Here is a 24,676-nt window from a genome sequence, read left to right as displayed (position 1 = left end):
GAAGTTTTAAAAGTAAGCTCCGTTCCAATTGGCGCGCATGGAAGGAGGCGCACACCGTTGATGGACAGTGCCCGCTCATTAGCCACCTTGATGTTGCACGATTGATTGGGGCAGCATGGGATGAAGTTCCCCCGAATGTCGTAATCAGCGGATTTCGCGCCGCCGGTATATTGGGTGATGGCAATGATGAAGATGGCGATGGTAACGGAGGACATGAACTAGAAGCCAACGATGACGAGGAGGGTGATGGGCTTGAATATCTTCCAGTGATGGAGCAAGATCAGTGACATTTGAAATAATAACTAGGATTTTTCTCCATTTTTGGAGGGGTTGTTCCTTTGTCATGTATGCTACTTATACTGTCCAGCGCGCAAACCTAAAGAACAACAATACCAGAGTTATTCTTTCCATTGTGTTGTATTAATAAAATCGGTTATTAAAATTTCTCGTCAAGAATATTCGTCAAGGTTTTTTGAGTGTAGTAGTTTTTAAAACACCCCGTATAATCCTTGGGGCACACGTGTCTCTTCACCACTACAAAGGGAACGCTAAGTGTTACCCTTTATTACTCTGTGGTCGATCCATTTCCTCTCTATTGATCGGGGCTGGTCTACTGGCTATATTCGCATGCAAATCGCGGGTCGGGCCGGTGCTTTAATACGCCCTGCATAAACCCTTCACCCATTGTACCTCTCAATGTACACTGTGCTAAAACCTGGCTGTGTCTTGGAGGTGAGGATATCCAGTATATTTTGCCCATTGATCTGGGCCTACTAAAATACAAGTCCTTAACTGGCCAGTGAGACCATATTTTTGTAAAAAAATCATGAAAAAGTATATTCCTGTGATGGCCAGACTCTGTAGATTTAGAATCAACCGGAGATTGAGGATTATATCTAATTTCATTCATCTCAGCCATCTATTTACCGCAACTTGACATTTTTAGTATGCCCTCTTAGAAATTTCTGGTGAGGACGAATGCAATACTCTATTGTTAGGTAAAGTTTGAAATCTGGATGCCTTTTTTACCCGAGGTCTCAAGTACACCGATACCTGGAAACGTAGGGAATTTCCAATTTAGACAGTAAAAAAATGTAACCCAAAAAATAATAGTACACAAGAGCATATCTGCAGGTAGTTGCAGTTTTACAATTACAGGGGAGTAGCTAGCGGGTAGTGCCCCCCCCCCCCCCCCCCTTCAGAAGTCGCCAGAAAATGAGAGCCTCCCTACAGAGTCTTTTGCCGCCCCCAACACCAAAAAGCTAGCTACGCCCCTGGATTACAATGTACCAGTAATGATAAAGTGATGACATGATTTTTGCCCAGTCCTTGGATCAGTTGAATCATTTTGAATCAGTTGTTTTGATGGGGCCTGAAAAAAGTGTCGCAGTAATAGAAAGTTCTTGTCCTATTTTTGTAATTTGTGCAGACGCCATAATACTACGTTACCTCTTCCCCCCTTCGAGAAAAACAGATAAGATCAGTGTTAAAACGTCGACACCAACTCCTGTGATGTTTTCACCATCGTTGTATACTTCTATGAACTAAGGGGCCTTGTCCAAATTATTCGCCGAAATTCACCGGTGAATTTCTGGCGAATTTACGGCGAATTTTTACAAGTTCTCCAAAATTCGCCAAAACCTCCTCAAAAATCGTCAAAAATTCGCCGGAAAGTTCGACAGAAATCGCCTAGAATTCGCCATAAAATCGCCATAAATTCGCCGAGAATTTGCCATAAAATCGCCACAAATTCGCCGGAAAATCGCCACAAATTCGCCGGAAATTCGCCACAAATTCGCCAAAATTTCGCCGAGAAATCACCGCTGGTATTTCAATGAACTTCGCCGAAATTCGCCGATCGAAATATATCTGGCTCAAATTCGCCACAAATCGCTACAATCTGGCGAAAATCACCTCCTCGCCGGTTCCTCATTGCAATGTCGTAAAAATAGAAGATCTGTAGCTACCTTGTGTTGGATTATAAAAAATATTGCCCAAAAATAGCACATCCACTGTCAATGTAGAACTGACTGTTCAATGCACGTCTACAGAGCAAAACCATTATAATTATTACTATAGTCCAGGTAACCTCGACCGCCGGGGCTGCGTCGATTCACTAGGAATAAAGCCCAATGTACAGCCAATGTACAGAGCACTGAGAAATACTGAACGCTCCGGTATTCAGTAGGCACGAGGATACCTGGGAATCCCCAGCCTAATACCATTAGTCCCCACAGTGGCGCTGAAGTCGCTGCCTTGGGATCTCACTTATGTTCGTTTATCTGGTCGCGCCGTGTATCGTAGGATAGGAATAAGTAAATAACCACATTAACGAGGCAAAAAACACTAACTGGTAATTTTTAGGATGACGATACAAAGAACAGGGTGAGCTGCGACTGCTTTCTGGTAAAAAAATGCGCCCAAAAATACGGAAATTCGCCAGATTTCGGCGATTTTCACTTCGCCTCTCCTCGTCGAAATTTGCCTGGTATAAATTTCGCCAACGTTCAATGATAAAAACTCGTCGAAAAATCGTCGGGAATTCGCCGAAAGTTCGCCTGAAATTCGCCTGCAATTCGCCTGAAATTCGCCATAAAATCGCCGCTAATTCGCCAAAAATTCGCCGATAATTCGCCATAAATTCGCCGAAATTCGCCTTCAAAATCGCCCAAACTTCGCCAAACATCGTCAGAACTTCGCCAAAATTCGCCGGAGACTTTCGGCGAATTTAAGGCGAATTTGTGGCGTTTTTGGGGCGAATTACGGCGAATTTCGGCGAATAATTTGGACAAGGCCCCTAAGTGTGGCTCACATGAAATGCGAACAACTACAAATAGGGAGAATAATGGCCATTTTTTAAAGCACTATGATGAGTGTTAAGACTTGGCACCAGGACCTGTTTGCTGATATCTGATCTATTTTAAGACTTATAGCCAATATTTGGAATAAATGTTACTAAGTATAAGACATTCAGATTTGCTTGAAACTTGGCACATATGTTTACTTATATTTAAATCGTGAACCCATGCTTGCTATGAGTTTGGGGAAAAAAACAGTTCAATATACTTGAAATAAAATACTGTGCAAAACATTCAAAATAAAATTTCTTTTTATGATTTGTACTCAGACAAAGCTTGGACAGAATCTTTCACCACCGCCAAATAAAATAATATTCATAAGACTTATATTAGTTTCAGTTGCTCAAAGCGCTTCATATTATTACTCCTAGCTATCACGAGTGGGAAGCATTTTCCGACTTATTAACGGTTTCTCTAACTTTTTGCTGATTTCTCCGACTTTTCTCCGACATTGTCCGACTTTTCTCCGACTTTGTCCAAAATGTAATATTTCCATAAAACCTGTGAAAAGAACTAGGTCTTCCCAAAGTAGGCAATTAAAGAACAAAGGCCTCAATTGAATGGGGTTAATGAGGGGTGATGCAAACACCCAGAGTAACCTTAAGTGTGAATACCAATTAGCTCATCTCCTTGGACCCTTTGCATGTCACACATGAGTGCATCTGGGTTGGACAGAATCTTTCACCACTGCCAAATAGCCGAAAGAAAGATGAACCGATATACTCATATCGCACGTAAGTCCTTGGTTATTGTGTAATGTTCTTTGATTAGGTGCAGAGTCGAATCAGAAGAAAATTCAAACAGGCTATAGATAGGGTAGACTGGGGTAATTGTAGCCCCGGTTTTATTGTAGCCCCTGCTACAATTAATTGATTAACATTGATTGAAATCCCCATACATCAAACAGTGCAGGGGCTACATATAAACCGGGGCTACAATTACCCCATTCAACCCTACATCATATCCTACCGATGTCTTTCAACTCATACTCTGTCCCTGGATGGACTTCCTCGACAACTACATGTATTCTAAAACAGGTTGTGAACCAATTTCTCAAACGAGTTCCGTTGTTGAAAACTCATTCGACAAGGGGCCATATGGGCCTACAATTTATACGATAAGTTGAGCACAAATTCAGACAAACCCGAGGATGTTGAAACAGCTGGGCATATACAACATGTCGGACTGCAAATTGGTAGATAAAGATGATCACAGGCAGAATACAGGGACCGTATTCATGAAGCTTTCGTAACTTTGTCACTAAGAACGATTTACGTGGCTCTTAGTAAGACTTTAGTAACAGCCTAGTAAGCCACTACGTATTATTCACAAAGCATTATTAACGTATTACTACCGCGTTACTTACTAAGCCTCTCGTAACACCCTATATGCGTGAACGCGCTTGAGCTGAACAGTCATGGATTTGTTATGTAATCCACTTGCGCACGACCTCATTGTCTAAAACGAATATTTGACTGGACTAGCTTACGTCGTTTTGGAGATATTTGTCACACTGCAAGGAGGATACCGCGGTGACGTCACATCACGTGATCCCGACCCATATTACTGATCGCTATGGCCATTCAGATTCAGTCTACTGACAGCACCAGCACTGAACACATCTCCACGTCTCACTGTCTGGTGCGCTCCTGTACACAAAAACACCAATAGACATGAAACATTGCAATACGTATGGATTCTTTCTGTGTAAAATAAAATTTACAGAGCAGATTAACTTCCACGAATAAAAAAGACGTTTGGCGTGGCCAAAATGCGGAAATAATGTCTCCGCTAAAATACACTACGAAATACACTAGGCAATGCACTACGCAATATACAGTAGAGATGCAGTTGAGTTTGTTATTGTTTTGACTTAGAAGCCCGCCCATATCATAATATATTCATGTATTCATGAAGTATGAACTCATTTCTGTCCCATAAAACTCTAAGAACAGTCAATTTCTCCTTAAATCATCACCGAAACCGCGATATCCGCAGGAAGATTTCGTTCTAGTGTCCGAAAATGCATGATCTTACAGGGGCGCTAACTCGACAAATAGAGGGGATCTATGGGGATCTATCCGAGTTTTAGGTCCTACAGGTCTCGAACTTGTAAAATCTGTAAACATGCCTCCAAATCCCATTATGATAATGAAGAGATTGCCCCATATCTGGGAGACTGTTTTGAAACCATCGCTAATTTTGGAAGATCGGTGCCCGGCTATTTGGTTTAAAAAACCCTATTTTTCCCCACCAAAACAGCACTTTTCATTATTCAAATGATAGCTTATTGCCTGAAGACTTATTGCATAGCAGAAAAGTACTAATAACTCTGATTTGATGCGAAAAATCTAACTTTTTTGATGACTTGATTTTCCCTTGGCCGTGGATCGAGTTGGTTTACAATATGCAGCGCCATCTTGGAAAAGCCGTGACGTCACCGCGGTATCCTCCTTGGTCACACTGTTAACATAGAGAGTCAGAAATCGAGGAGCAAGACCGTTAGCCAGCAATGTGAGGAGGCAAAGGGGAATCGCCGGAAGGCCAATTTCTCGCCAAGTGAAATTATGAAGTTAGTTGATCTAGTCGAATTGAATTGGGCCGTGATTAACCACAAATTTTCCGATGTCGTAACACTTGAGAGGAAGGCCGACAGGTGGACAGAAATAACAAGAAAAATCAACAGTGTAAGTCCTAAGGACTACCAAAGCGGTTCATCACAAATGGGATGTCTTGAAGTCGAGGGCAAAGCAGAAGGCTACCAAAAGGAAAACGGTGATGAACCGAGCCTCCATCGATTTTTCCATCTTCCAAACGTACGTTCAATGATACTTCGAACTCGCCTGTGGTGAACGTTGTATCGTCTGTCGGCTGCATCTGCCGGGCGGGAAACTGGTGTCATGAGGCAGGGTCTGAGTGGATAGGCACTGTCACCTAGTAGGCATCCTTCATCATTAAGTAGTCCACGTTCCATATTTACTTTCAAGTTGCAGTTTGACCAAATAAACGCATCGTGTGTGGCACCTGGCCATCGGGCAACGATATTTGTGAATTTCATATCATGAGAACGCTGATACAAATCTAATGCATCATAGACGTCAAGAGGCTGCAATCGGTCTCTAAACACACGCTGCCTTCGTAAAGCCCGTCTGGCTTCTACATCTAACAAGATCAACGCCGCTGCCATGATCGCTGCATGTAAAAGTGTCGCCAACTGTCTAAGAAAACGCTACGAAGCCGAAAACACCCCACGTAACACTAGTAACGACTTACGAAATCGATTGAAGTTACGAGTGCTTCATGAATATGACGCAACTCGCTAAGAACGACCTACGAGTACGTAAACGCTTACTAAGGCCTAAGAAGGCTTCATGAATAAGGCCCCAGAGTTCTAGGGCTATGAACTCAACAGCGAAATGGGAATGACGTAAGGATCGATAATTTGTGAAATCTAGCTGTCCTTGAAGCTTTAGTTCGTACCACAATTGTGCTTTTGTGGCTAAATTTATTTTTTGTGAAGAATTGCATCCATTGGTAACATGCCTTATTCACTCGATTTTTCACACATGAAAAGAACATTTTGTATTGTTGTTGAATTGGTTATGTATCAGGGACCGTATTCATGAAGCCTTCGTAACTTTGTCACTAAAGCTAGATTTACATGTATACGTTGAAACGGGATGCGTGATACGTTTCCATTTCCAGCATCCGAGTTTCCGATACACATTTATACGTAATATCGAGCGCTTTATTAAGGGCAAAACGGATCCGTCAGGTCATTCGTCAATATGGAATCTTCCGACGAAGATGTCGATATGTTGGTCTGTGCACTTGCATATGAAACTGTCAAGGCCAGGAAGAGGAAAAGACGGTTCTGGGTACATGATATATTAAAAAAAAGAAAATCCCATGGAGACTACCACACTCTTGTTGCAATTGACCTGGAAAGTGACGAGGACAAGTTTGTGAAATACTTTCGACTTAATCATGATCAATTAGCCGAGGTACTACACTACATTGCCGCCGACATACAAAAACACAGCAGAACAAGGGAAGTGATCTGCCCAAGGGAGAGGCTGGCAGTATGTATCAAAATGACGTCATTTCAAAGGAATTTCTATCCGTTCACGTACCTGACAGCACGGATGCGTTGGATTCGACCAACGTATGCGCTTAAACGCACCCGTTTTATGCAGTTGTCGGAGATATGTGAATGCGCAAATGGTTAAGCATGTGTTGAAAAATTTTCGTTGGACGGATGCGTTAAACGCATACGATATACGGACTATAAAACGTATAAATGTCAATCTAGCTTAAGAACGATTTACGTGGCTCTTAGTAAGACTTTAGTAACAGCCTAGTAAGCCACTTCGTATTATTCACAAAGCATTATTAACGTATGACTACCGCGTTACTTACTAAACCTCTCGTAACACCCTATAGGCTTGAACGCGCTTGAGCTGAAGAGTCATGGATGTGTTATGTAATCCACTTTCGCACGACCTCATTGTATAAAACGAATATTTATACAGTGACTGGACTAGCTTACGTCGTTTTGGAGATATTTGTCACACTGTTAACATGGAGAGTCAGAAATCGAGGAGCAAGACCGTTAGCCAGCAATGTGAGGAGGCAAAGGGGAATCGCCGGAAGGCCAATTTCTCGCCAAGTGAAATTATGAAGTTAGTTGATCTAGTCGAATTGAATTGGGCCGTGATTAACCACAAATTTTCCGATGTCGTAACACTTGAGAGGAAGGCCGACAGGTGGACAGAAATAACAAGAAAAATCAACAGTGTAAGTCCTAAGGACTACCAAAGCGGTTCATCACAAATGGGATGTCTTGAAGTCGAGGGCAAAGCAGAAGGCTACCAAAATGAAAACGGTGATGAACCGAGCCTCCATCGATTTTTCCATCTTCCCAACGTACGTTCAATGATACTTCGAACTCGGCTGTGGTGAACGTTGTATCGTCTGTCGGCTGCATCCGCCAGGCGGGAAACTGGTGTCATGAGGCAGGCTACAAACTGCAAACTTTCGGTAGCGAAAAATCGGAGCGCAACGCAAACTTGGAGAGATGCTGGTACGGCATGGGAGCGCAAGGTGTCCGGGGCAATTTCGTCCTCCAACAGGTCGATGACTTCAAGAAGGACTGGTCTAGTCATCCGGTAGCGCTGATACAAATCTAATGCATCATAGACGTCAAGAGGCTGCAATCGGTCTCTAAACACACGCTGCCTTCGTAAAGCCCGTCAGGCTTCTACATCTAAACAGATCAACGCCGCTGCCATGATCGCTGCATGTAAAAGTGTCGCCAACTGTCTAAGAAAACGCTACGAAGTCAAAAAACACCCCACGTAACACTAGTAACGACTTACGAAATCGATTGAAGTTACGAGTGCTTCATGAATATGACGCAACTCGCTAAGAACGACCTACGAGTACGTAAACGCTTACTAAGGCCTGAGAAGGCTTCATGAATAAGGCCCCAGATTAGTATGTACGCAAAATTATCAATGAAAACAGACCTTTTAAAGGTTTTTAAATGTATGATTGAAAACGTTTTGTCTGTATGAAGAACCCGGTGTAGAAGTTTAAAATGTCCTAGGATAAAATGTCCGGGAACAAAGGATTCTATTATGAGCTTCAATCTCTGAGCTATTGATGGTCAGGGTCTCTATAGAACCATATTGCAGAATACAATAGGGCCGGACACTTTTTCCAGGGGGGACACTTTTTACTTTTACACCGGTATTACAATCTTTGAAAAATTTCTACAGAATTTCTCTATTTATTAGGACTAGTGACTGTTTTAAAAATCGACTAAGAGAAAATTCCTATATTCATAGTCAATATATATCATAGCATCAGTGAATTTGTTTGTATGTTAAGGGTATTTCAGAATTAAACTTGAAACAGAGTTGTCGAATTCAATATCGATAACCGGGACATTGATCAGCCAACTGATATGAGCAATTGTATTTAAACGGAGCCTTTAGCAATCTATATATATGCCTGGATCTCTAGTCGAAACACAACTTCCTGTAACAGACAGGATGCCTCACTTCGGTACCAGCTCCTCATTTTGTGCACATCAGCTCTCTTGTCTATGCTATTCCATGACTTTACACTAAGTTTTAACTCTGGGGTACAAAAGTAACAATTCAATTTCAATTCAATTCAGTTCAATTTATCAAAATCCATATAGAACCTAGAAAGGGCTATCACATGAGTAAGGAAGGTTTCTTTAGAGCTAAGAACTCGAACGAGAAACGACAACGGTAACGACAATGACGTCGTTACGTTTACCGCGAAGAAATAACGTTAGTTGGGTTAAAAAGCATACATGAATTCCCGGTAAACGTAACATGTTCATTTGGGTGACACTGATCCAGGAAAGACCAGTACTAGGCTTTTTAACTGACTTATTTAATGTTTTAATGTGACTTGTAATGACAATCGAATCCTGCGCGAACATTTCTTAGCCTTCCAGGGCCTGGTGTAAACGGCTATGTGCATGACACTTTAAGATACAATTTTTTTGTAGTCAGTATTGGTGATTCACTCTTAATCCTTTTTTGCGTCATTTTTCGCGATTACTTCTCACTGATTCCGGTGATTCTTCGGTTCTTATTGAAATGGTTTTACAGCGACAGCACATCCTGCTCTTGAGAGAAACGAAACTTCGGCAACATGTTCCATTTGAGTGTGTCGGAACTGATGATAAGAGATGACAAGATAAGAGATGATAATGTGACTTGTAATGACAATCGAATCCTGCGCGAACATTTCTTGGCCTTCCAGGGCCTGGTGTAAATGGCTATGTGCATGACACTTTAAGATACAATTTTTTTGTAGTCAGTATAGGTGATTCACTCTTAATCCTTTTTTGCGTCATTTTTCGCGATTACTTCTCACTGATTCCGGTGATTCTTCGGTTCTTATTGAAATGGTTTTACAGCGACAGCACATCCTGCTCTTGAGAGAAACGAAACTTCGGCGACATGTTCCATTTGAGTGTGTCGGAACTGATGATAAGAGATGCAAGCCGCATCCTGGAATGTAGGCCCCGCCTACCTGAATATCCTATTGACCGATCATAGTATAGTTTACCTTTTTCTGTATCTTGTGACATGCATGTGTTTTGTTGTTAGTATTAAAGTTTAGTTATAGTTAGAAACTCAAGGTGTCCAGTCGGCCATTATTCAAGTACACGTCCCCGCATGCAACACTCACCTGGAATCTTCACACGCGACACTTGATGCGGTGACCAGGATCAACCCGCTAAGCTGATTCCAAGATGAGCGACGAAGAGAGAATCAAACGGTTTACCCAAGAGAGAGGCGGCAAACGAGCTGCCATAACAAAGATTCTGAAAGTGATGGACGATCTCTGTGAAGAAATCAAAGTTGAGGTTATCCGCGAACTCGCAAACGTGGCCGAAAAGATTGATACGAATTTCGCCAAGGCCAGCCTATTGCCTAATTAGCTAAAACAAGTCCAACGCATTGACGCCGATATACAAGCCCTGACCAAAGATGAAACACTCCAAGAAGTGGTTGTCGAAGATGAAGACTATTCTTCGAGAATCCAAGAAAGGCACGCATTCTACATACGATTCGCAAAACGCCATCAAGATGCAATCACCGCACCCCCTAAATCGAATGTGCCATGCGTTTGTTCATAACCACACAGTCAGCGACGAAATTAGGCGCCAACGACCCTGGAAAAGAGATCATCAACCTGACAGCTTTCGGTGGGAAAACAGACACTGTTCGCCAAATCCCGAAAACAGTAATCAATCTAAACACAGCGACGAAAGGCCCCGGCCTAAATCTAACATTGCTCATTGTTGATACAATCTCGACGCCTGTGAAAACGCCCAACTCCGAGATTCCTAACATGCCGCATATTGCGCCCGTCCGTAACGAATTGGTCAAAAACCCGCACTCAACTATAAACATAAACGTTCTCATTGGAGCCGACCATTATTGGTCTGTAGTTGGTGACGAAATCATCCGCCCGCCGGATAACATGATCGCACCCACCGCAGTGTCCTCCAAGTTCGGTTATTTGCTTTCAGGTCCGACCCCCGCAAACACACAACGCAATGACTCTGCCAGCCCCCGCACTCGTCACTATTCTAAGTGGTATAGCTGATCACACCATTGAATACAAAATCGCCAATGCATTTTGGGAACTAGAGACAATAGGTATCAAGACAGATGAGGACGATTTAGACCCTGGTCAGGACTTTTTGAAACGTTGCCAGGGCACAAGCTTGAAGCGCAATGAAAACGGACAATACATAGCCAGCCTCCCATGGAAAGAAAGCCATCCGGAATTGCCATCGAATTATGACGTCACATGCGCAAGGAAAAGAGCCATAGTCAGAAAACTCGACGGTAACATGCGACGTACGTACAATGACATCATAGTTGACCAACTCCACCGCCAGTTCATACGCGAGGTGCCTGACGAAGACGCCACCTGCGGTCACTATCTACCCCATCATTCAGTAAAAAAGGATTCACCAACCACGCCCATTCGGATTGTATATGACGCATCGTGCCGAGCAGCTAGAAGACCAAGTCTGAATGACTGCCTAGAACCAGGCCCGAATCTACTGAATGACCTGGGCAGAATCCTGCTTAGATTTCGGCTACACCCTGTAGGATTAAGTAGCGACATACAGAAAGCATTTCTCCATGACAAACTAGCTGAAGCTGATCGGATGTTCACCAAATTCCTATGGTTGGGAGACCCTGATGACCCCGAGAGTAGATTCCGCACGCTCCAATTTCAAGTGGTACCATTCGGGACAGTATCATCACCATTTATGCTGTTGGCGATGATAAAGACACACCGTGACTCCTATGACACACCGCTAGCAGCAGACATACAAGAAAACACGTACATGGACAACATATACGCCAGTATTCAACCAACGGATGCCATGACGTACAATGAGAAAGCCAACGAAATGATGGATGACGCAGGCCTCAAATTACGCGCTTGGACCTCGAACGATACAACCATCCGCCAGAGGGCACAAGCTGACAACATTGATGACCCCAAACCTAAGGTTCCCGCACACGGAATGATTTGGGACACTGAAGCCGACACATTGACCTAAAACAAGAGGAACAAGCCTCAGACGCTCCAACCAACTAAACGACAATAGTGAGGCTTCGTTATCCCATTAAGAAGTCATTCACCGAAAATAGTCAGCAGTGACAGTCGTTTTTTTCCACAGTTTTCATCGTTTCGACCGACTGTTTAGTGGATTGTAGTACGGCCTATTTACATGTTGTCTCGACTTGTCTAATTAAGACTTTGTACTGTATCGCATGGTCAATCAATTTACAGTATAAATCTAAAAGTAACTTACCGGCGATCGAACTTATCGTGTATACACTATTTAGCCGGTTGAAGGGCACCTGTATGGCAAGCGGAGTGTCCAGTAATTAAAAAAAATAGTTTTATTCAAAAAACCTGTTTTTTTACCAAATAAACTAAGTTTATTTGGAAAAAATATAGTTTTTTAAAACAACCTTGTTTATTAGCTAATAAACCGAGTTTCTTTAATGAAACCAAGTTTTTACCTAATAAACCTTGTTTATATCCACAAATGTCAAGTTTAACAAATAAACTTGGTTTTATTCCCTAAAATATAAGTTTTTCATCCAGTGGTAATAAACTTAGTTTTATAGAAAATAATCTTGGTTTATTAACAATACCTGGACAAATGGCTAATAAACCTACCTTTTTACGTAAAAACTTGGTTTTATACAAAACAACTTAGTTTTTTGCAATAAAACCTGTACACAAATCCGCGATGTTATCGGGACGAGGATGGGCAACCTCGGCACCTCGTGGTACTACTGCCCTGTAGCCAGTGCGATTCTTGCGCTAGCGGTAGCACATGTAGCATACAATCCGGTATCACTATTGAACCTCGTTCCTAGTCATCCTGATCACCGCATTCATACATGGGAAAGCTTTGTAATGCTGCACTGCACTGCACTCTGTAAACTAGTTAGTGAGACCCTAACCTCATCCCAGATAACTCAATGTAGGTAGGATCGAGGTTTAAAAATGTAAGTTTTCTAATAAACCAGTTTTAAAAAAAAAACTAGGTTTATTAGTAATAAACTTAGTTTTTTTAAATAAACTAGGTTGTTTTGGTAATAAACCTTGTTTTATTGAATAAATGGACATTTCTGTACATAAACTTATATTTTATACGATTATGTGGTAAAAAAACAAGTTTTTTAGGTAAAAAACCAGGTTTTTTAGCATAAAATGTTAGTTGATGTTAAAAAACCTACTTTATTATGAAAGAAAGTAAAAAAAGAAACTCGCTTTATTAGCAAATAAACAAGGTTGTTTTAAAAAAACTTATATTTTTTCCAAATAAACTTAGTTCATTAGGTAAAAAAACAGGTTTCTTTGAATAAATCTAGTTTTTTTTAATTACTGGACACTCTGCTTGCCATACACCTGTACAAAAGGTATACTGTCTTCTCCCACTTAACCGAGCGCGGGTGAATCGTAAAATGACTGAGTCCAAATGAATAGGCCGATTTTACTGGTGGCAGGCGAACATTAGAAAGAACAGCCACAGCTGATCATTGACTCCCTTTTCGTGGGCAATGCCAATGTCTTCCACGTAAGTGGATAAAAGACATGAACATTGACATGGGGTAGTCCTGTACTGAATGAATGAATACAATACAACTAGCGTCCTCGTTGTATGCCTATAGTGTTGGTTGACCAGAAATTTCTAATCTAGTGTCTATGATAAAGCCAGCTTCATGGGTCTGCAGAATGTCCCAATAAAGAAGTCTTGCTGTCAACGAATGAATTAAAGAACAGATTTACTTATTAATTTACCAATCAATTTTATTATCCAAACGGGATTTACTTCCATTGTTGATCTTGGCACCATATCAAACAACACGAACGTCTCATTCATGTTCATGATGACATCAAAATCAGCGTCGCTGATGAGGTCGGCAAAATCTCCCCGGTAGTCGGCAACTAAAGCCTGGGCGTTGTCAGGTAACCCCCTTGAATCGTTGGTCTTCCTTCGATAGCTGATTTGTTTCCTGAAATGGAATTTGCATATTGTTAAAATTCACCGAATACAATCCATACGTTAAGGCCGATCCATGCAACAGCGGAATAAAGCTCACCTTTCCATAAAGTTGCTAAGCCAATGTGCAGATGCATGGAAAAGGTATAGCAGGGGTCTCTGTTCTTGTCTTTTGGCCTTCGTTTCGTTCGGAAGCTCTGCCCACCATTGCCGAAATTCTCTTCCAGCTTGCCCTTTAATATCCTCAACGGAAACAGGGAAACCAAGTCTTCGGCACTCAAGGAACCAGGTGTTCAAATTGTTTTCCATTTCGGGCCACTGTGCTGAAATAAAAAAGCTAACACGTTTAACATCTTTGGAAATATTGATTGGTGATGACCACTGGTATGAACGAAATGTTAGTCCTAAGAATAAAGGTCCCTGGAACAATAATACTGATTGTTAAAGGCATGGTCAGGGTCAGTCGCTTTGATGTATCATGCGACTTATTCTTCCGTCCATGACACAGAAGCGGACTTATTCCAGTCAGTATAGGCCAACAAAGAAGGAAATTCATTTAGCGAGGAATAGAATGCTTGAAGAAAAACTACCTTGTGGATCAGTTCCGTGTTGCCGTTGTCTCCTCCGTCTTCTATGGTCTTGAGTTGATTTATCTCTGAGGGCAAACAAGTCATCCTGTGTGCTTATCGAACGTCTAAATGTCTGCGGTGCTATGCGGTGGTGTCTAGCACAGGATGTCGCAGTTTCAGCATGACGTAATCCTATAGCATGCTCCAATTGGTATGTCTCGATAAGGTCAATCTTCTGATTGAGACTGTAGCTTTTCTGGTGCCTACGTGCACCCGGTACAGCTTGGTTAGCATCATCTACATCATCATCATCAGTAGTGGTATCAGGGTCAGGGCTGTCAACATCATTTCCATACTCCATTCCATACGTTAAGATCATCATGGTGCCTGCTAGGCCTACCCACAAACTCCATCGGATTGCGTGCATCTTATGCCCGCTGTACACGATCCCTCAAAATTGGATGAAAAAAATTTGACCGAAAAGATTGATCGTGTATGGTGGGAAATTGGATGAAATATTTTCCATCAATCAAAGATTGATGGAATAGAGCCGGTCCTATTTTTGAATGACGAATTGATAAAATTTGACCGTGTACAGCGGGCATGGATATTTATTGAACAATTAACCCTATTGAATTGAATTGTTCGTGGGTTCACCGAAATCAATGATCGTCCATTCCTCCTTCATGATGACGGTGGTTATGCAATTTGACGGGTTTGTAATGCAAGGCCTAGATTCCACAGTTTGCCTCTCATAGACGACAACATGGGCTGGACGCAGAGGGCAGTGGAAATCATGATAGAGTCGTATAGGGCCCACCCAATCCTATACAACACCAAAGATGCCCTGTACCACAATCGCGTTAAGAAGGAACTGGCCTACCAAGAGGTACTTGAGGATGTCTGCAAGGAAAAGAGTGACTGCACGGTTGATGACGTGAAGAAAAAAATGAACGGGCTACGCAGCAACTTTGCTAGGGAAATGGAGAAGATAAACAAGACCAAAAGAAGTGGTGCTGCGGCAAAGGATGTGCACAAGCCAACCGTATGGTGGTTCCAGAAGCTGCTCTTTCTTAAGGACCACGTAGAGGCGAGGCCCAGTTCTTGCTCAATGTCGAGAGGCACAGATTGCAATGATACACTTGACAAGGTAATTAATTCTTAACATCATTTTATTTCTCTGACTACAACAGAATTATTCACTGACTGTACACACACAGTTATACAAGAATGGCTGCCTCATTCTACGCTGCAAATTTACCTTGCCACGATACTCGACCAATATTATTGACATAGGAGCAAAGGTAGTCTCTCTGAGCCTGAGCCGCATTTGTAGACCTGTTGCCAGCTTGAGATGAGATGCGTTCATATGCTACTTCCGACTTTCTCACCTCTCTCCAATCACCATCTGTTACCTGGCCTCTGCTCGTGTCTTCTCTATCCATGGAACTAGGAGGGAAGTACCGAGCAGGGCTCCTCGTGCGGAGATAGTTGTGAAGGGCGCATGTAGCAAGGATTACTCTCTCTACCTTATCGGGTGATAATAACATCGGTGCAAGAAGGACTCTGAAGCGATTTGCCAGAATCCCAAACGCATTCTCAACAACGCGTCTCGCCCTGCTCAGCCTGTAGTTAAAAATTCTGTGGTCAATATCAAGGTTTCGGAACGGGTACGGTTTCATCATGTAAGTATGCAGAGGGAATGCATCGTCTCCTACCAAAAAATAAGGAATTGGGGCGGTACAATATTTCAGGGGTTCAGCATCTGGAAAATCTATACTTCCGTCTACTATAGCCTTGTTTAGGTCACTTTTAGCAAAAACACCCCCATCTCCCACACGGCCATTTGTCCCTGCGTCAATCATAAGAAATTTATAGTCTGCATCAACCAAAGCGAATAGAATCAAACTATGGGTATTCTTGTAGTTGAAAAAGTACGATCCACACTTCAGAGGTGGGCGAAAAGTCACATGTTTGCCGTCGATAGCTCCAAGACAGTGGGATAGATTCCATCTGTACTCAAAATCTCTAGAAACCTGAAGCCACTCTTGTGCGTTCGCTGGCATCTGAAAAAAGGAAAAGTTGCAATGTTAACCTCCACTTTCAGGACTCCTCTGCTAATGACGACTCCGACCAAGAGTTGCATGATGAATCACCACGTCCTGGAACGCCATCGGTAGGATACTCAGCAAAACCGTGCACATCCTAGGAACCGAGTAGACCTAAACCAAGGGCGAAAAAGAGTCGTTCTGTAGAGGAGTCGATGTTGCACACAGCAGCTGATGCTTTGACTGAATTGAAAGATGCTGTTGTCAGCAAACATGAATGAAAGCACTAGTACACCAACGCAGAACGAGGACCAATTTGATATTTTTGGTAAATTTGTGGCTTGCGAAATGCGCAGCCTGCAGCATGCTGACATAAGGCAAAGTGCAAAAAGGAAAATAAACATGGCGCTTCTTGATGCGCAAGAGTCTGAGTTGGGCAGAAATACTCAGTTGACTAGAAGAGTCCCTCCGCAGCACATTAATAATGCAACAGTTCCTCCTGGAAAACATGGTTACAACCAGCAGTGTTCCATCATGACGTATAACGGTCTGCCTAGTCGTAAAGATTTTCCAAATGTAACAACTTCAAATGCATGTAGCATGGGGAACACCGCTGATATTCTTGGTAATGCCATGATGCAAACATTTTACAGTACTGAATGATTGTGCATTTAAGTATTTTGTTATTGTAAAGTCAGCTACAGCAAGAAATAAAAAATGATTAAAAGGAAAACATTGCAGTGTCATTTTCATAGTGTTCGTATTACCTTTATGAAATCGCCTTTCAAAACCGTGTAGAGGGCATCGCACATCTCTGGAACAATTCTACCTATCGTGCAGGCGCTAATCCTTGTTGAGAACTCTAGACTTTGGAATGTTTCTCCAGTTGCCAAGAAACGCAACGTCACCGCTAAACGTTCGGCAGGAGTGATTGCCTGGCGCATATTGGTGTCTGACCTATAAACGTATGGAGTGACTCTATCAACGAGATCAGCAAATATCTCTTCATCCATACGCAGATAGTTTTTGTAAGAAGCGGGGTCTTCCAGCCTGAGCTCCTCGTTTAGCATGGCATATGCCCCTTTGGATGCTCTTCGAAGGATCCATGGCCGTGTCCAATATCGGCGTCGTCGTCGTCGTTTCTTCTTCAATGCGGCCATGGCTACTGCCATAGCAGCAACGGCAGCTGCCGCAACAACGGCCACAAGCAGTCTTGACTGCACGGGAGCCATTTTGTGAATGATTGGATGAAAATGATTGACCGTGTATGGCGGGACCCTCTACATACAAATTTGACCAAAAAGATTGATGAAAAAGTTTGATGAAAATGATTGACCGTGTACAGCGGCCATTACCAGAAGAACGTGGTCAAAGCAAGATGGCAGAAACAATTGTGACATTTGACACGAAAGTTCCCTTTATTGGATTTTTCCCTCAAGAAAACGATTCCATAATCGATTGGATAAAATAAATTCATTTAAAAGACTCTGGATCGGTCAACCATTTACATGGACTTGTAATAGACTTACGTAACTTCAATAATCATCACCCTGACTACACGGATTACTGGCCCTGGCCACGACCAGGCGTTATTGAATTGACAACATTTACAAGGTTGTCTTCCTATATCCATTGGTCACTATAATTGGCTGTCATATTGAATGTTTGCAGCCCACCCGTAAAATACTACAGACTGCCATGTTTCTGGACTTAGTCATTTTCGAGCCATTTTCCTGGCGCTCGGTTAAGTGGGAGAAGACAGTGGCCCGTATTCTAGAAGACTCCTAAAAGCGTAAGGTGGCCCTAAAACGGCCCTTTTAGTGACACCTTCACCATTTTCTATTCTAGAAGCATCCTAAAATACCGCCAAAGGTATACCTGAAAATCCTCTCCTAATGCAAAGGTTGACCCATTTCTAGAAGGTTTTTTAGGATAAGGAATTCCTAACTTTGGGCTCATCTCCACCTTAAATCGTTAGGATACCCTTGGGGTATCCTAAAAGTGTTCCTTACAGGCTGATTTCTGTCACTTGTGCACAGACAGCCGAGAAGATGGGTGACTTTCTTCAAAGAATTGCTGCGTTAAATCGTGTGCGGGCTGTTTATCAACCCAGGATAGACCAAAGAGTGGTGGTGAGGCAACCGCGTGGACAGTATCGGGACGATATTCATGAACTAAATGACGAAAATTTCCGAAAACGGTACCGGTTCACTAAAGCAGGATTCAATTATGTGCTGAACATCATCGCCGATGAAATCCCCCCTGCTCAGAATAATCGAGGACACCCGATTCCGCCGGTTATTCAGCTACAAGTGGCCCTACGTTTCTACGCCACGGGAACATTTCAGATCGTTTGTGGTGACCCTAACAATGTTTCGCAACCAGCAGCGAGTCGGATAGTTGCCAAAGTATCCCTAGCCATTGCTAGAAAAGCGAGGAATTACATCCGAATCCCGAATGACAATGATGCCATAATGATGCATCACAAGTTCTTCGAAAAAAACAGCTTTACACGTGTCTTGGGGTGCATTGATGGAACACATGTACCCATCCAGGCTCCAAGTGTGGCGAACAGAGAAATCTACAGATGCCGTAAAGGTTTCATGTCTCTGAACGTGCAGGGAATAGCCGATGCAGACATGAAGTTCATTAACATTGTAGCAAGGTGGCCTGGCTCCACGCACGATTCGCGTATTTTGGATAACAGTATGGTTTGTGCCCGTTTTGAAAATGATGAATTTAACGGTCTGTTACTTGGAGATTCCGGATACCCTTGCAGGTCATTTCTCATGACTCCTTTCCGAAATCCACATGGTCACGCAGAAACCAGTTACAACACTGCACAGAAACGCACCCGTAGTGTTGTGGAACGCATGTTTGGAGTTTGGAAACGCCGCTTTCCATGCCTACGAACAGGCGTTCGTGTTAAACTGGACACAGCTATGTTGATCATCACTGCAACAGCCGTGTTGCACAACATTGCAGTCGACCTCGCCGAACCCGACTTCGACAGAGATGCTCCGGAGCCAATTGATGAAGAACTTGCTATTGAAGGGAATGATTTGCTGGGAAATGCTGTGAGGCAAGCAATCGTCCAGCAGTATTTTCAATAATACTAAGGTGGCAAATACTACGAAACATGTGAAAGCTAATCAGTCCCCTGTTCGTATTTCTCGAACATGGTGATAGGCTTTGCACAGGTTCCTCTGTCACCCTGGTAACCTGGATCAATATAGTAGCATCCCTTTCGTGATGATCCCCCAGACAATTGCCTCCAGACAATTCCCCCTCGAGGACAATTCCACTTATGTTTCCGACCTCCAAATTAGAGGTCAGGGGCATCAGACGGTGGCGTCAGCACAGGCGTACTGTATAATACCCTTGACTTATATTTTTGAGGTTGGGAACATATAAATAGTGGAATTGACCTCGGGGTTATCCTGGGGGGTGGGGGTGGGGGGGTGGGGGGGGGGGGGGGGTTGTCCTAGGAATCGACCAAGGGACTGGTTAGCTTTATTGAAATAACGAACACAAGACTTGATTTTATGCCTGTTTCGATTTGGGTGCATCTCTTGACAATTTACTCCAACTGTGCAAGTACACGGGAAATCGAAATCGTACTTGAGTCATCTCCATCACGTGAGTTTCTTTGCCGTTTGATGAGATCTGTCAGCAACGTCTCCTGCAGTTTCCAAACCTTCATGCGCTGTTCGTGTTCGGCAATGCGGCGTTCCTCTTCAGTTTCTTGCATGAATATTTGCTGCTTGTAACGTTTGACCTGTAGCTCATGCTCTATCTGCTGCATGTTCATCACTGACTGATAGGCAGATGCACTGCACGGTGGCTCATCAGGGGTAGATTTACGCTTGGTTACTTTGGCTGCAGAATCTGACTCACGAATTAGGATTGGTTGGATCGAAGGAGTAGCAGGATCACTTGAAGTTTCAAGTTACTGGGAGTTCGGCAGTTCCGCGGAGGTTGACGGCCTATGAGCTTCATCGAAAAACGAAGCGTCGCTGGGGGATTGCGATGAGCCAACAGCTGCAGTTGGTTTCACTCCATGGCGATTCACTGGAAAAAATGTCAAGGCCAATATTATACTGAAAGTATGGAAATGTTATTGATATCAACCCTCATATTTCTGAATTTACTTCAGGCCAACCAAATTTGTTTTTATACATTTGCACTGGTTTCAATGTAAACCAGTTAACAACAAGACTGAAAGGAATGAAAATCCCCTGGATTGTAAGTCGTCTTTACAATAACCAGGCATTGTGGAAAGTTTGGGTTGGATTGAGTGACGTGGCCACAATCCTAAAATAGAAATTCAATTGGACATCAAGAAGCCGGACTTGTATTCCCTGGACATTTATTTCTTTACATCGGCGTATGGTAATTTGTTGATGTGAAAGCAGCTCCATTAAATAAAATAATTAGGATATATTTGGCTTCATTTAATTCTCTGAGGATAGCCGAACCTTCACTCGTGCATGTAACATAAGCCCAGGGCTAGGCTGTTCATAAAATATGCGAGGGTAGGATGCGGTGTGCATTGATGGTGCATGTAGCACTACCAACCTGGGACATGATACCCTGCATCATCGTCAACATCATTGTCTAAAGGCTCTATGACGTCGCTATATATCGATGCTACTGTGTGGGCTGAATCATCGGCTTTGTCCTCTTCTTCCATCACTCCACCACCTGTGCGATGCCTGGCTTTCTTTTCCTTGGAAACGTCTTTTTTGGCCTTAGCCTTCATATTGTCCCACATTTTTTTTATGGCCTTTATGTCCAATTTGGAAACATTTTTCTGGCTGTTGTACCGTTTCAAAATTGTCTCCCATGCAGTTTCCTTCTGTCTCCACACTTTAGAACTGTTTTCCCTCTGTTCAATAATTCCCTTCTCGCTTTCAACCAACTGCAACAGAAGTTGCCTCTCGACATCGGTCGAATTTCTTCGTTTCTTCCCTTCTTTTTTAAGATCATCCATCATGGAGTGCAGCAATGTACTGTACCTCTGGAACAACCACGAATTCACACTGTTAAACTGCGACTCAGGCCTATTATCAGTCAACGTGTCCTGCCTGACCTCTGCTCGCAGTGCGTGGCAGGCTATTGTTCAACGCCCGGCAACATGGTTAGGAACACCTTCAGGTCCACCTGAAGGAAAGTGTACTTTCCTAAAGGAACTCCTCAGGCGAAGTCGTTCCTTTAGGTTCACCTTACGAAAGGAAAAGGATTAGGAAACTTTCAGAATAGGCCACAAGTTCACCTTACGATAGGTTAACCTTAGCAAAGTGGACCTTTGGAAAGGTTCACCTAACCCTATATTTCAGGAGTCTTCTAGAATACGGGCCAGTATTTTACGTGTAGTAGGCCTATGTGAAACAGGCGCACCGAAACTGGCTAAATAGCGTTTACACAGTATATTCAAAACCCACTAGCATGTGTTCAATATGACAATTCAACAAAATTGCACTGAATTATTCGTACGGTGGCTGGGAAAATACATCGCATGATATATTTTTTAACATGAAATTTTATTTCGGAAATACGAGATGAACTCTGGTGGATCGAGATGAACCCATTGGTGGAGATAGTTCAGAAGAAACAAAATAATGTGATGTCCTTTCCCAGTCGCCGTGTATTCACGAGTCGATTGTGTCATTTTACTTGTTTGTATTTAGGGTCACCGATGCGGACGGTTCGCTAGACATGGAAGAAAAAGCGAGCGGGAGTGATGTATCTAAAGACAAGTTAAACGTAAGTAATTTTCCTCTTTTGTCAGCTGAAAATAAACCTGGGTGAATAGTACTCTTCATGGGTTTTTTAAAGGACGTGATCGGGAGACACTCGATCACCACGCCTGTATCCCATCGAATTTGGAACTCTTGGCTCCGGTTCCAATCGAAACCTTCCTTGAAAGAAGGAAAATGTCGGCGAGTCGAGATTTGTACGTTGACGTTTTTTTGGAAATACCAGATCATCATGCCCAAATCATCCTTAAGCCACAGGCGATTGATTTGTTCGCATAGACTGGTTAATAGATGCCGGACGTGGAGGTTATCTTCAGATTTTCTGGTTTTCAAAATTAAAGGAGTACCGCGCTAAATTCGCGTACCATTATGATCTGCAACGTGACATCGTTTTTGGACTGTGCCAACAACTCTTATCAATGATTGACCCATGAAATGGAAAAAATCAGTTTGTACCACTTTTTTCTATTTGGACGAATGCGACACTGTCTGGTTTACAAGAGCTTGATGATTAATTTCCGGAGTGGTAAAGGATTGAAACATCTTACGAGCGAGAAATCGATAATATCAGGTGAAAAAACTCTCGGCGTCGTAAACGTCGTAAACACATTTGTGCCAAATGTCTGGCAAATACATTCTTATTCACATTTTGCTGGGCGGTAATTTGAGAAAATTGTTTTGTCAGGAATGAAAAAAATGTTTGAAGTAGCAACAGTTTGGAAAAGTTCATTCTCCCCCTGTTCAACGAACGGATAAGACATGTAATACGATAGAGCTGATATCTTTTGTATGTATACAATACTCCTCCAGCCAGTTCTCAGATACAGTATAAAAAACTAAAGTTAGTTTATTATAGTATCGCCCCTAATGAAAGGACCAGTAGCTTTTGGCTTATGAGACACTCTTTACTTCCAAACTCTTATCTCTAATGCCAGGCGCCTGGCGAGAAGGCAGTTTGTACCCTACATTTAACTAGCTGGCGGCTAACCAACCGGCCGCATCGGAAAGAGGTTACCAGCGTGCCTTGAACCTTCGACCTTCCGTTCACGAGGCGGACGCCTAAACTACTAGGCCATCGAGATCGTAGACAGGATATGTCGTATCATTCATTTCAACACACTTAAAGGCCATATATCAAGGTTTGAAAACATGCTTGATACTCATGAAATATGTTGAGGGGGAAAAAAAACAAGATCCCAGACATTAAAAAAATTCTAATAATAAAGTCATTATTTAGTTATTTCAATTTTCAATTTGAAACTATTTGAATTTCCCACCACACACAACTTTAGATTAGTTCCACATGTGGCCGCTAGGGGATTTTTTGATGACGTAGATCAGGTCAGTCAGAACAAAGCAAGATGGCTTCCGCATACAGTTCAGAGAGTGAGAGCAGTGAATTTGAGGATGTTTTGGTCGATACAGAAGGATATTTAAACGTTGAGCCGTACATGTTCGAGCCATTGATATCACTAGATCATAATGAGAGTGATCATTCGGACGAAAGTGATTGGGAAGTGGAGGATGAACGCCCTGAACTGAATTTGCATGGCAGACCTGCCGATATAGCAAAGAAGACATTGATAGATGGTTGCAGATGCATAACATGTATGATTTTTGAACAGACTAATGTTGCACAATATTGTTTCGCCTCGTCTGTGTTGTATCGCCAGTGATGTCATGACGCTGAACTACTATTGAAAAGTGACGGTATTATGCACAATCATCTTGACGTGACGATATAATGCCGTGCAACGTTAGATAGGCCTAGATGTCAGATGACAATAATCTGTCATTGACAGTGGCTGTCACTGACACTGACCTGTGTCGCTGTCACCTCGCTGTCACCTTGCTATGGCTGGAACACAAGAAGACACTATGCGGTATCACAGGCCCCAATAGGGCCTACACATTATGTATAACAACCGACCTCAGCCTCGGGCATTAAATGCAATTGACATGGTTGTGTAGCCACTGTACAGTGGATGACATGCGCCATTTGGGTAGTATGAGTGTTGTGTGCATCAGCAGTGTATAAATCATGAAATAGTGTTCAACTCAGTTCTTGATGTTTACGTTTTTTGGCTAACGAATGTTCCTTTGGAGGCTGTCGCATGTAAGTGGGGTTGGTCAAATCGAATACAGATGGAACAGCTGTTTTTAACAAGTGGCATTTAATATTCAGTTGGATGCAGATATCCGGCTTCATGTGATAATCCGTATCGATAAAGTGATCACTGCAAAGTTTGGCCGAAGGCCCAGGCTTCCAACACTCCAAACGTTTGCACTTCCGAATCCACAGCTTCCTCCTCTCTCGTTCAACTGGCTTTGGAAATTCATGAAA

At 42.7% G+C, this 24,676-nt stretch overlaps 4 protein-coding genes across 4 annotated transcripts; 2 read left to right on the top strand and 2 right to left on the bottom strand.

Moving 5' to 3' along the window:
• The first annotated feature begins 10,968 nt into the window (after positions 1-10,968).
• On the top strand, positions 10,969-11,994 carry LOC135492988 (uncharacterized). Its single transcript, XM_064779738.1, has one exon. The coding sequence runs from the start codon at positions 10,969-10,971 to the stop codon at positions 11,992-11,994; it is 1,026 nt and encodes a 341-aa protein (XP_064635808.1).
• A 3,775-nt stretch (positions 11,995-15,769) lies between these two features.
• Positions 15,770-17,805, bottom strand: LOC135492987 (uncharacterized). The gene is made up of 2 exons (XM_064779737.1): positions 17,341-17,805; positions 15,770-16,591 (listed from the first exon to the last, which is right to left on the bottom strand). Exons 1-2 carry the CDS (start codon positions 17,803-17,805, stop codon positions 15,770-15,772), a joined length of 1,287 nt encoding a protein of 428 aa, XP_064635807.1.
• An 819-nt stretch (positions 17,806-18,624) lies between these two features.
• On the top strand, positions 18,625-19,686 carry LOC135492986 (putative nuclease HARBI1). The gene has a single exon (XM_064779735.1). The coding sequence runs from the start codon at positions 18,625-18,627 to the stop codon at positions 19,684-19,686; it is 1,062 nt and encodes a 353-aa protein (XP_064635805.1).
• A 467-nt stretch (positions 19,687-20,153) lies between these two features.
• Positions 20,154-21,566, bottom strand: LOC135492985 (myb/SANT-like DNA-binding domain-containing protein 3). The gene is made up of 2 exons (XM_064779734.1): positions 21,152-21,566; positions 20,154-20,452 (listed from the first exon to the last, which is right to left on the bottom strand). Exons 1-2 carry the CDS (start codon positions 21,564-21,566, stop codon positions 20,154-20,156), a joined length of 714 nt encoding a protein of 237 aa, XP_064635804.1.
• Positions 21,567-24,676: the final 3,110 nt, after the last annotated feature.

Source organism: Lineus longissimus, chromosome 8 (genome assembly GCF_910592395.1).
Source record: "Lineus longissimus chromosome 8, tnLinLong1.2, whole genome shotgun sequence".
Classification (NCBI taxonomy): Eukaryota; Metazoa; Nemertea; class Pilidiophora; order Heteronemertea; family Lineidae; genus Lineus; species Lineus longissimus.
Note: the sequence above shows the minus strand (reverse complement) of the source record. Positions and strands in the feature narration are given on the sequence as shown.

Bases quoted from the DNA above. Each gene is read 5' to 3' on its own strand.
- LOC135492985 (XM_064779734.1), bottom strand. From the start codon at position 21,566: ATGGATGATCTTAAAAAAGAAGGGAAGAAACGAAGAAATTCGACCGAT. The intron at 20,453-21,151 runs GTTGGTAGTGCT...CAGATTCTGCAG, and splicing joins TGCAGGGTATCATGTCCCAG to CCAAAGTAACCAAGCGTAAA.
- LOC135492988 (XM_064779738.1), top strand. From the start codon at position 10,969: ATGACTCTGCCAGCCCCCGCACTCGTCACTATTCTAAGTGGTATAGCT.
- LOC135492986 (XM_064779735.1), top strand. From the start codon at position 18,625: ATGGGTGACTTTCTTCAAAGAATTGCTGCGTTAAATCGTGTGCGGGCT.
- LOC135492987 (XM_064779737.1), bottom strand. From the start codon at position 17,805: ATGGCTCCCGTGCAGTCAAGACTGCTTGTGGCCGTTGTTGCGGCAGCT. The intron at 16,592-17,340 runs GTAATACGAACA...TCCTTTTTTCAG, and splicing joins TGAAAGGCGATTTCATAAAG to ATGCCAGCGAACGCACAAGA.